Source organism: Chlorocebus sabaeus, chromosome 8 (assembly GCF_047675955.1).
Source record: "Chlorocebus sabaeus isolate Y175 chromosome 8, mChlSab1.0.hap1, whole genome shotgun sequence".
Lineage (NCBI taxonomy): Eukaryota > Metazoa > Chordata > Mammalia > Primates > Cercopithecidae > Chlorocebus > Chlorocebus sabaeus.
In genome coordinates, this window is record NC_132911.1 from 16,775,983 (window position 1) to 16,788,502 (window position 12,520).

A 12,520-nucleotide genomic window follows, 5' to 3' on the forward strand; every position below is an offset into this window, starting at 1 on the left:
GGCACGGTGGACAGGGACCCACTTGAGGAGGCAGTCTGTCCCTTAGCAGAGCTAGAACTCGGTGCTGGGTGATCCGCTGCTCTCTTCAGAGCCAGCAGGCAGGAATGTTTGAGTGTGCAGAAGCTGTGCCCACAGCAGCCCCTTCCCCCAGGTGCTCTGTTGCAGGGAGATGGGAGTTTTATCTATAAGCCCCTGACTGGGGCTTCTGCCTTTCTTTCAGAAATGCCCTGTCCAGAGAGGAGGAATCTAGAGAGGCAGTCTGGCTACAGTGACTTTGTGGAGCTGAGGTGGGCTCTACCCAGTCCGAACTTCCTGGAGGCTTTGTTTACACTGTGAGGGGAAAACGGACTACTCAAACCTCAGTAATGGCAGATGCCCCTTCCCCCACCAAGCTCAAATGTTCTAGGTCAACTTCAGACTGCTATGCTGGCAGTGAAAATTTCAAGCCAGTGGATCTTAGCTTGCTAGACTCCATGGGGGTGGGATCCGCTGAGCAAGACCATTTGGCTCCCTGGCGTCAGCCCCCTTTCCAGGGGAGTGAGAGGTTCTCTTTGGCTGGCGTTCCAGGCACCACTGGGGTATGAAAAAAAATTCCTGCAGCTAGCTCAGTGTCTGGCCAAACGGCCACCTAGTTTTGTGGTTGAAACCTAGGGCCCTGGTGGTGTAGGCACCTGAGGGAATCTCCTGGTCTGTGGGTTGCGAAGACCATGGGAAAAGCGTAGTATCTGGGCTGGATAGCACAATCCCTCACTGCATGGTCCCTCAAGGCTTCCCTTGGCTAGAGGAGGGAGTTCCCTAACCCCATGCGCTTACCAGGTGAGGCAACGCCCCACCCTGCTTCTGCTCACCCTCTGTGGGCTACACCCGCTGTCTAACCAGTCCCAATGAGATGAACCAGGTACCTTAGTTGGAAATGCAGAAACACCTGCCTTCTGTGTTGGTCTCCCTGGGAGCTGCAGACTGGAGCTGTTCCTATTCGGCCATCTTGCCTGGGAGCCACTATGGGCAAATCTTAATTGGAAGATAATGTAAAGAGATTTATATTTATCTTCTTGTAAAGAGATTTATATTTATCTTCTTAAATCTTAAGGCTTTTTTTAATTGTTTTATTTCTAGATTTTCCTGGAAACATGAACTGCCAAGAGAGGAATGGGACACAAAACTAAACACCATTTTATATTTATGGTTTGCAAACTGGCATTTCATCAGTGGCTAAATTCACAGATATCCTATATAGATTGTATACAGAACTGAGACTGATTTTGTACAGATTAGAATGATTGCTATGATCTTTGAGAAATTTTTCTGCACTATTTGCACTGAAATGTTTATTTATTGTTGATAAATCCTATCATATTTAAGTTCCACTGCTGTTCCTCTTCCCTTGATTAAATGCCTATGCATGTAATTTTAGCTAGTTTTTAATATTTTATAAAACTTCATTTAAATTTGTATTTTTAACTTGAAGCTCCATTTCTTTATCAAGAGTGGTATTTAGATTTTTTTCCTCTTAACCTTTTTTGAAAAACTATTTTCAACTGTGAGGAAACCCTTATTTTTCTTTCTTTCTGGATAAAACTTTCAAAAGCAATTTAAGATATTCATAGTATTAGGAAACACCAAACCTGCCTATGTGCCATCTCACAAAAGAAACTTTTAATACCTACAATAAATCAAAAGAATAAACCAGCTATTCTTATATATTGTTTCATTTTTAAAACTAAAGATGCATTTAAGAAGCAATACAAGTAAATATTTTATCTAATAGAAAAAAAAAGTTGCCTTTCATTTAAACCAGTCCAACACAAACTCTCATGCTAATTTTTAAAAAAATAAGTATCTGGTAGGTTTGTGGCTGGATAGGTTTCCTAAATTCCTAATGTTAATAAACAGTAAATCTGTACACAAAAAAGTCAATGAACTTTTCTGACCTTTACTGTGAGTTAGCTTCTCCTAAGAGAAAAGCTATAGTAATAAATACAATTTAATTTTTAGGCAATCCTGATTTTTAAGGAATGTAATTGAGTGTTCTTGTGTACTATGTTCAGCAATTTGCTTCTATACCGTGTTACAAAATTAACATATTTCTTGAGTAGTCCTAAAAGCTCATAAAGGAAAATGCCATGAACTGTGTAGCTCCGGCTTGGTAAGGTACCATCTAAAGTACACAACAGACTAATGCATAATTTCGCTTAAATGTCATCCCAGTATGATTTGTCTTCCCAACACCAGCATACAATATAGATTTTCTTTTTTATATTTTTCAGTTCTTCCTGTACATGTTTTTGGCAATAAAGTTATAGGAAAAACAAAATTATTTTGTTGGAATTAAAACATGCTTAATATTTAGTCTGTTTGTGAAGGACAAGTATTCACGTGGATTAAGATATAATGTTGGATACAGAAAATAACTCTCCTTGTCTCCCTGGCACTGTGCTAAGAGCATGCTGTTAAATCTTCCAAATGACCAGATGAGGAAGGAATAATTATTACTCCTGATTTATAGATAACTGAGGTAAGAGTGTTTCAAATTTATGATAGTCTTTTGGATATTCAGAAACCTTTCCTTACTGCACTGGCCACCAGAGCTTAATTTTCCCAGCAATTACAGCAATGGAAGATATAATAGTCTCAATCTTTTGCCAACAATCAGGTTCCTAGAAATCAGGTGTATTGCATAACAAGGGAGGAGCATACCACAGCCCTTCATTTGATTAATTCATTTGATCTATCTATTTGATTAAGTACCTACTAAGAATAAGGCATTGTGGAAATACTATACAAAGATAAATATTGCTTAGATGCTTATCTGCTTTCCTTTTCACCAAAAACAAACAAAAAAACCCAAAACATTTTCTTACAGAGTAAATATCTTCTACATAATCACATGAGTAGTTCATCTCTGTGCTTTTTTTTTAAGTTGAACTATTATGCCAGTTTTATTCTATACCAGTTAATACAGCTCCTTCAAAATTCATTCATTAGATAACCTTGTTACAACCCAGTCATTAAACAAGAGTTAGATCACAATTATCTGCATTTAACAAATAGATAAATCAGTTCACACAAAGGTTATATATGTCACCCAGGATGAAAAGAATCTGCATTTGAATATGCCCGTATGAATGTGGGTTCTGTTTTTGCAACAGAGATTAAGTGACCATTTTTTCTAATTTTATGGCTATATATTTTTTCTTATGAATTGGCCACATTGGAGAAGCAGTGCCACGGGAAAAATGAGATGGAAATCAGAATTAGAGAGGAATACTCTACTCAGGAGTTACTAATCAGTGTAGGAATTTGTCATAGGAGGAAATTTAAAGGTTAACATCTCAAAATAGAAGAAAATTCTAAATCAGTGAGATATAAACTAAAGAGACCCACTTCAAAGTTGAAAAGAAATTTCTAGGCATAAATGGAGATATTGGAATAGAGGGTGCATGACACATATATATGCTTAAATTGAAGGACAGCTCAGATTCATTTTTAGAAGAAAGTAAACTAATGTGCTCTTAAAGAATAATAATTTATTCTACGGTTTCTGTCTCTATCGTCACCTTCCATTCTATAAAAAGTTCAGTTACTGATTTGCTGGGTTATGGTCAAAATTCTTACTCATTTAATATCAAATTTAAAAAATATTTGCGTTCTAAATATTACTAATTGGGAAGGTAATATGCCTCAAATCAATTTTATACTGGATTATTCCCTATGCTTTAAACCACTGCTCTCAATAAAACACTTCCTGATAAATGTTTGATTATTAGATATTTTAGTCTCGTTGCGTTAGCCATGCTCCTTGAAGCATCTGAAAGTAAAGTTTTAATAAGCAATAAATGCAACATTCTATATAAATCTCAGTGCTAGGTTAACTTCTAATAAGTAGACAAACATGTTACATAAATTATAATGTCTTGTAAAAAAGTTGAGGGGACTAAAAGTTTGTGACTCTGATGTGGAAGATGTCATATTAAAAACTGCATTTTAAAACATCAAATATTTATACTATTTGCTTTTCAAATAAATGCATAGTGCTGTTTGGCATACTCTGTCATTTTTTAAAAATTTTTTATTGTTTTTATAGACATACATAGCCACATGGAAGAAATTAAAGCCGCATCCTCAATATTAGGCAACAGAGTTTCTAAGAGTGGACAGCTCCAAAAAGGTTGTGAAGTGAGTTATGTTATAAAAATGTGAAAGCCATTACCCCTATATCCTAAGTTTCCTTTTAGCAAGGTATTCCCTACTACATACAGTATACTGCAGAAAATGAATAAACATTCCTTGTACTTAATTTGGGAACTGCTCAGCAGAGAATGCCCAAATTTTATATTCTAAAAGAATTCCACTTGCTTTATTTTTTACATTAACAGTACTTTTATATCACAGTTCTCTAATATATTCTATTTTTAAATATGATGAAAACAATTACATTTTTTCATTTATATATATTGCAGCACTCCCTCCAAATCTTTCATACTAGAGAGATTAGCAGTGTTGCTTTCTTGCCCTCTTTACTTTGTCGTCATTTCAGCAAAATGTAATACATTCTCCCATAAAAAAATTCACATATTCAAAATATTGATGTAAAGTTTAAATTAATCCTTTACATTCTAGAATGTACTAATATATTAAAACCATACAGTGTGAACACCATTTATTTCTGTCCAAACATGGCCACTTTTCTCCACTAACTTTCATTTAGGTCGCCTAGTGAAGTTTTTTTTTTACTCATAAGACAGGGGAGGAACTCTCCCTCAAATGTGCAGTTTTACAAAAAAAAAAAATTATTTTCAGAACTTTCAGCAGTCAGTGGTCATGAGATGTTACTAATGTTAATTAAACCATGTTAGCAAGTTACATAATTTCTAAAATAATAGATTACAAAACCTATTCCCTTCATTAAACAGACATGACAACCCAATGCTCTAGTTCTTTGAAACTGGATTTTCCCTCACGTATGTTTTACCCTACTAACTTTATAATGTTATACTTTGAGATCAGGCTGGTGGCTGGCCCACACTGTCGATAGTGTAGTCTCTACAATAGTAATAAAAAGTTATTATGAGAAAGCTAATACTTAAATTCATATACAAGACCAAGAGAATGAATGTTGCTTCTACTTTGTTAGCTATTAAATTAGTGTTAGAGAAAAAGTGAGATACAAGGTTTAACATTTTATGAGGAGAAACAGACTATAGATCTCAGAGAAAGGCAACACAATTATTCTAACAATTCAAAATATATGATCTCAGGAAAAGTTAAAGTGATGATTATTCCTGAAAGATAAGCAATTAAAAGCTCCTTAGGAATATATCTATTAGCCAAAAAGGGTCCATCTCAACAATGTGCCTGTTTTTAGAAATATGTGTAAGAGGGTCAGAAAGGAAGATAATGTCAGATGCTTTAAAAAACACAAAATATGCATCTGGAAGTGAATCATAAGATTGATGATGATCACAGATGTGAGGGAAAGGAGTGGAGGCTTTTTGAGAGATGCATGCTATGACAAGGAAGATATATACTGATCACTTCAGGTAATGAGAGAAGTAATTGCTCTGCAGTGAATAAAATTTTCATAGGCTAGGATGAGCTTCAAAATGGTGAATAATTTTCCTTATATTTGATAAATAAAATTACTACATCCTCTTCAGTATCTAAGAAATCAAGAACTGGGCACTTTTTTCCCTTTTCATAGCTGCATTAAAATAGTTCTCAATGACATGTACCATTTCTTGTTTTTATGATAAACTACCTTGTTCCCTTCTTTTTGGAAGTGTTGCTTGTGTGTCCTTTACTTTGGGACTCCAAAGGGAAACTTCAGGCAGTGAGAAACACGGCTTCATCAGAATCGCGGTCCTTGCCACTGTCTTCACTTGGTGCATGCTCACCACCACTTGGAGACCGACAGCTCAAGTCCTCCACCCCGGACTCTTGGTCACTGTTGGCTGACAGATCTGGATCTGAACTTTTCAAATTATCTTGGGTTAGAATCAGAGCAGAATCTTCATCGCCTTGTGAAGGGCTCCGGGATGGAAATGATTTCATATTCCCACTGTAATCCTGGGGAGTGTTGGCTATGCTGTTGTCTGAGGTAGAAAACCCTGAGTGCTTGCTGGGCTCACTTTGCTTACTCTTCACCTTAGTGCAATTTAACTGGACCTTCTGAATTTTTTCCAGCCTCTAAGAAAGAAATAACAATTTCAGGGGAAAAAATCATGAATAATTTATCTTTTTCTATATATGCATGCCTTTAGCATTTGTTACATCCCAAGTGGGTATAATGTTAAGAACATGGGACTCAGAGAGATGTGAGTTCAAACCTAGGCTTTACAAACTTGGACAAAACCTGTGGGGCCTGCTTTATCTCTAATGTAAGGATAATACCTGCCTTGACATAGGTTTTCTATAATCTTAAACGATATAGCACAGTTGAAGCACCCAGTGAGCCCTAGTCTCCCTACTTTCTATACCTACATGGTTTCACGTGGTGATTCTCATCCCATGAACTCAAAAAACATTTTTTAGAAATCAAGAATGAAGTGTTTATCATCTGACTTTTACACTTTTACAATTCACTTACCATGAAACTCACCCTTTCAAAGTATACAGTTCAGTGGTTTTTATATTCACAAGGTTGTGCAACGAGCACTAGTAATTGTAAAATACTGTCATCACCTACCCTGCCAGAAGAAAACCCCATACTCACTAGAGTCATTCCCCATTCCTATCTCCCCACAGCCCCTGGCTACTACTAATCAACATTCTATCTCTATGGATTTGCCTAGTTTCGATGTTTTATATAAATTGAGAATGGAATAATACAGTATGTGGCTTTTTGTATCTGGCTTCTTTCACTTAGCCTATGTTCTTAAAGTTCATTCATGGTATAGCATGTATCAGTACTTCATTCCTTTTTCTGGCTGAAGAGTATTCCATTACATGGATATACCACATTTTGTTTTTCCATTCATGTAATGAACACCTGGGTTCAGAGTACATTTCACCAGATTTCGTGATTTGAAGTTAGAGGAGGTGTTATAAGATCAAGTATTATGTAGTCATTCAAAAAGCATTCATTTGGGTTATGTGCAAAAGCGCTGTGCTGGGCAGTGTGAGGAACAGAGATAAATACAGACCCAGCCCTAAGAAACATGGAGTAGTGGAGCAGAGAGAGACAGAGTTCATGCAATGTAAGAATTTCAGAAAGGCAGAAGTTCTTGAAGAGGGATGGAGTGGTAAAGTTAGAAGGAAGAGAACAGACTAAGTTTCAGAGAGGAAGGAACATTTTAACAGGACTGTGAAAGATTTAAACTTGGATATTCTGCTGATGGCTAGTAAGCATTCCTGGCAGGTGGAGGGACAGTGAGAGGAAAAAACACAAACGTAGGAAGGTCTAAATTGTATATAAGCAGCAGAAACCGTTAAATGTTAGCATGGAAATAAAGTTGAAAGGAGAAAATCTCAAATGCTAGCCTAAGGAATTTTGACTTTGTAATAATGAAGAGCCAGTTTTAAAGAGCCAGACTGCTGGAATAGACTAACAGAATCCTAAGATTTTCATAAACTACAGTAGTACCGCTGGAAACAAAGTTATCCAATTAGGAAAAGCATTTTATTATAACCTCCCTGTCCAAGTATAGGGAAGTTATTAGAAGCCAAAGGATAGACTTTATAGTCAGTCTCCCCTATTACCAATTATAGATTAATGTAATAGTTACATAATTTTTAAAAGTGGAGAAAGATCTTTGTAAGTACATATATTTGATTTTATTCTTTTACTTTTTCACTTTTCCAGAAAGATTTAATTTTACTACTCCCAAATAACAGTAATCAAAAAAGTTGTCCTAAAAATAAGGAACAACCAAAAATTTGTGGAACTGAGCCACAAGCCAGATGTGTGAAATGCATTAAATGCCTAGGTTTGGGCTTCGGTTATCTGAGTCCTCACCTGGATGGGGTTGTGTTTCAGGTGTTCTACTGGCTAAACATGAGAAATGGTTGTGTTGCACTGAATCTTAAAAGGCTTTCATGAAGCCTTGCTCTTCAAGAAATAGATTAACAAAGCAAGTATGTCTTACTTCTTCCAGGGCCTCTAGTTCTTCCTCTAGCTGCTGAGTTTCCTCCTTCACTGCCATCAGGTAATCTGTAACTGATTGTCGGGGCTGCATCCCTTTTTCAAAGCGGTTATACATTCCACTCCAAAACCTGGAAAAGACGGCAAAGTGTCATTACCACCTTATCACAATCTGAAAATTCACATCTTCAAATCTTCTAAGTTATCTGTGATACCACAGTCTTAATAATAACCGAATGCAAATTTCAGCCTCAAAAAAGCCACTGCTTAAGGTAATAGTTTCATGTTGATGTTTTTTTCCTTGGGTCAGCAAATGCCTTTGGGGAGAGTAAGTTTATGAAAAGTCTACTTGTATATATGAATTAGAAAACACAGAATACATTTTTCTAAAATTGAAATAGCACATGTAACCATTTTCTTTTAAGAAAATGGCTGTTAGTTTTGAACTTTGAAATTGTATATTTAGAATCTTTCAGCTACAAAGGGAATCTTCAACTTGCAGCTTTTATCTTTTTTATCACTACCACTAAAAGTTGACATCTGCATTTGTAATAAACCCCTCTTTTTATTTTATGGCAGAGTTTCACTCTTGTCACCCAAACCAGAGTACAGTGGTGTGATATTGGCTCACTGCAACCTCCACCTCCCGGGTTCAAGCGATTCTCCTGCCTCAGCCTCCCAAGTAGCTGGGATTACAGGCATGCACCACTACACCCGGCTAAGTTTATATATTTTTTAGTAGAGACGGGGTTTCACCATGTTGATCAGGTTGGTCATGAACTCCTGACCTCAGGTGATCCACCTGCCTCAGCCTCCCAAAGTGCTAGGATTACGGATGGTAGCCACCACACCCGACCAATAAATCCCTTTTTATCCTACACAGAAAAGCATACTGGAGTGCAAATGAGAAAAATGGTGTTATCATAGAGTTATCCTTAGACCCACTATTTTATTTATGTAGAAAAGTACTTTGAGGCCAAAAACTTGGTGTCATTGTTTTATCTGCAGTGCCCAGAACAGTGTTTGCTCCTTAATAAAATATGTGTTGACGAGCTGTTAATAATAAATCAGTTGCAATCCAATTGGTCATATCTCAACAGCTCTTACAACTTGTTTTACGCACACTATGTAGGCTTTTGTTTAGTATGATGGAATATTCTGCTATAAATTCTGAGGAAATAATTAGATTGAAATAATTGAGGAAAAAAAACCTTGAGAAACGAAATCTATACAGGAAGAAAAGCCATCAAGTCTGTGTTGGGAGTGAGTAGGAAGAAAGAGATGGGGTTTCTGTTTATTCTGCGTGAGTTTTTTTGTTGTTGACCTTTGAGTTTTTTCATATTATACAAGCCTAGCAAGGAAGCCAAGGGAAAAAACATGTATCTAGCACATACCTAGTAGAACCTGTAGGATGCCACCCTGCTCTCCCCATCGTGATACACACACTCTTAACATAATTTCCACAAGGGAAGTATTTCCACTAGGACTTAATTCAGTGGAGACAAAAAGGCAAGGTATTATGTTGGTGCAAAAGTAACTGCAGTTTTTGCCTTTTTGTTGTTTAAACTAATGGCAAAAACCAGTTACTTTTGCTCCAACCTTAATAAGTCATGATCACTGTTGAAACTTGTGATTCCACATTTGACTTAAGGCATGTGCATTATTCTCTTTCATTTGCTTTTTAAAAAATTGGAACTTACCTTTTATGATATCATTATTATAAAACATCAACTCCTGAAGAAAATTCCACATTTAGGAGAAATAAAGAGGCAGAGGAGACACTGGCAAAAATACCAGATCAGATGCTTGAATAAGCATCTCCCTCTGGTGTCTTCTCAAAGATCAGTGTTTCATAAATTTTGACCTCTGATTGTTAAACGGTACCAAAATCCAAGTTCATACCATAGCTACAAAGTTCTCAAGGGTTTACATACTTGTACATGAAGTTGCATGGTGCTGTAGGGAGATGAAGGGTTCCCTGAGTCTGGCTGTGATCAGCTCTAAACAGAGGATTCAGGTAGTCGGCCCGATTCTTCCACAGGTGAGCCCATAATGAATATGTTCTTTCTTGAATCCTGTTTTATAAAGAAAATAAGTCTCTAAATGACCTATTTTGGTGTTTACACATAGTAGATATGTTATATTAAAGCTGGAAAGGAACTAATAATTGTAACCTGAAAACCACGTGTCTGTCTGACAGCAGGTAAATGTATCATCTTGGTGGCTTCATGGTACAGAGGGAGAACACTGTAATAATCTCGACTTCACCACCATCTGTACTGGCCTTGACAAGGTGTTCGATTCCTTTAAGTGGTTTGTTTGTTTGTTTGTTTGTTTGTTCGTTTTGTGTGTGTGTGTTTTAAGCTGTTCTTTTGGGGGAAGTTTTTCCCCCAAATAGTCATTGGACATTTATAATTTGTCAGACACAATTCTAAGTGTTTCACATGTTTTTTCTCATTTAATCCTCACTGAATTGCTGTGAGGTATGTCTAATTTACAGATGAGGAAACTGAGGAATAGAGAAACTGGTTTCCCAAAGTCCTATAGCTAGTAAGTGGAAAAGCCATATTCAGACCCAAGCAGATACTGTTAGAATTGGCTAGTCAGATACAAGAAACCACAAAACTGTATAGGAAAACAGGTGACCCTAAATGATACACTCTGCTCCTTCTAAATCATCTCCATTTACCAGGAATCACACTTGGGCTTCCTTAGAGAAAACAAACTAGTATCCACTACAAAAACTAATTTTCTTTATGTTCAACTCAGTATAAAACTACTGGCGTCCATTTCATTTGAACTGATCATTCCCCAGATTAAATCTGATAATGTTGTATACACCAGAGTTAAAATCATTTCATTTTATGAAAATTTAAAAAATGTTCTCTCATTTATACTGCCTAAATCACTTTATTGTTAAGTTTTTTACTATCACTTATTTTAAAGTCCACATTTTAGCTACTCTTACCCTTGGATAAAGCAATACAGTTTTAATCTGAGTAAGTGATGGCTTTAGTTTTATATTTGCTTTCCCAATTAAATTTGCAATTTTTATTATGGTAGCATAGCCACCAAAGGTATCTAACCTTTTCCTTTTAAATGCAAAAACCACTTTTTCTGACTCCAGAAAATTCCTTTTCGGTATTTGTGCATCAAGTCTATCAAGCTGTCTGTGTATATCAGGCAGAAACTGAGGGAAAAAATGAAACTGTATGTATCTGTCAGTTGATGACATTTAAACCATTTCTGAAATGATGCCAAGAAAAAGAAAATAACCTTAATCTGTCAGTATAGGTATGTGACTAAATGAAAAAAGTCTTCAAAATTATGAAAGACCATCTAAAATTCTCAGTCACCAAAATCTTTAAATAAAAGTTAAACACCAAAACACTTACTTGAGTTCTCGTCTCTCCTTTTGGCTGTTACATAGGAAGTTTCCAAACTGGCAGGAATAAATATGATGTTGAATGTGAATCAGAAACCTCTCATTGAACTCAAAGGCACAGGGAAATTGTTCCATTAACTGCCAAACACACTCAATGAACTGGTCAATAACTGGAGAGATTTCTTTTGGATCACCATCTAGATTGCCATACCTATAAAACAAAGCATTAGAGACTTTTTAAGGCAGATTTATTTTTAAATTAGAAAGCCATAAATGCAAGAACAATCATAAAAGCAACCCTAGTTCCTAAATAAATCTCTTACCTTACAAACTTGCAATAACAAAAAAAATAGAAACGTGTTAAGTTTTTAAATTCAAATTTCCAGAGCCACTTTGTAATGAAGGTCTAGATAGAAGGGATGTGTTCATGTTATAGTTACAAAAGAAAGTGTTAGTGTAAGAAATAAAATTCGAAAACACTTTCCACAGAAAAGGCATTTTTAAATTGATTCCTTAAAAGTACATTAGAACTTCTAAAATAAATGTTGCACTTTATGAGTGGGTGAGAAGAAATGTCCACACAACTTTAGGGGTCTTCATTTTTTGCACTGTCTAGTTGGGAAGGGATGAGGAAGAAAGACAACTTGAAAAAAATAGTGGTTTCCCAAGTTGCCAGGAATATTCCCATTTTGAAAGCAGTTAAAGCTTGTCACATGATTTATCTCCATGTGACCACAGATTCCACATGTATATTTATCTCCCTTTGCTTTGCTTTTCAAGAGCACATCAGAATCTTCTCCCTCAAATGTGTATTGATTTTAAAATGACTCCTTAGCCCTTTACACTATTGTGTGAGTTTTACAGAGAGTCCAATAGGATGTTTTGGTGTCATCAAAGACAAAATAACAATATAGAACCTCATGTTAGTAAGGGATCATCACCTTGAGGAAGAGAAATAAGCAATGATCAGTTTCAGAGTTTTCCCAAGAGTGGGAACATTGGAAATTGTCTAGAAACTTCTCAGATGTTACAGTTTCTCACGTTTAGTAGCTTTA

At 36.1% G+C, this 12,520-nt stretch overlaps 2 protein-coding genes across 3 annotated transcripts in view; one reads left to right on the top strand and one right to left on the bottom strand.

Moving 5' to 3' along the window:
- VPS37A (VPS37A subunit of ESCRT-I) overlaps positions 1-4,044 on the top strand; it is a 52,969-nt gene extending 48,925 nt beyond the window's left edge. Inside the window, exon 12 of one of the 2 annotated variants that reach the window (XM_073017956.1) lies at positions 221-1,173. The gene's annotated coding sequence lies outside the window, so the exon portion shown is untranslated. Of the gene's footprint in view, positions 1-220 lie in introns of both variants that reach the window. The other variant, XM_007961732.3, reaches the window with a different exon arrangement.
- Positions 4,045-5,503: 1,459 nt separating this feature from the next.
- The window catches only part of MTMR7 (myotubularin related protein 7), a 112,005-nt gene continuing 104,988 nt past the window's right edge, over positions 5,504-12,520 (bottom strand). Inside the window, exons 11-14 of the mRNA XM_007961731.3 lie at positions 11,476-11,676; positions 10,015-10,155; positions 8,085-8,211; positions 5,504-6,186 (exon numbers count right to left, since the gene is read on the bottom strand). Coding sequence (XP_007959922.1) covers positions 5,824-6,186; positions 8,085-8,211; positions 10,015-10,155; positions 11,476-11,676 — 832 coding nt within the window. The 3' untranslated portion in view covers positions 5,504-5,823. The remainder of the gene's footprint in view (positions 6,187-8,084; positions 8,212-10,014; positions 10,156-11,475; positions 11,677-12,520) is intronic.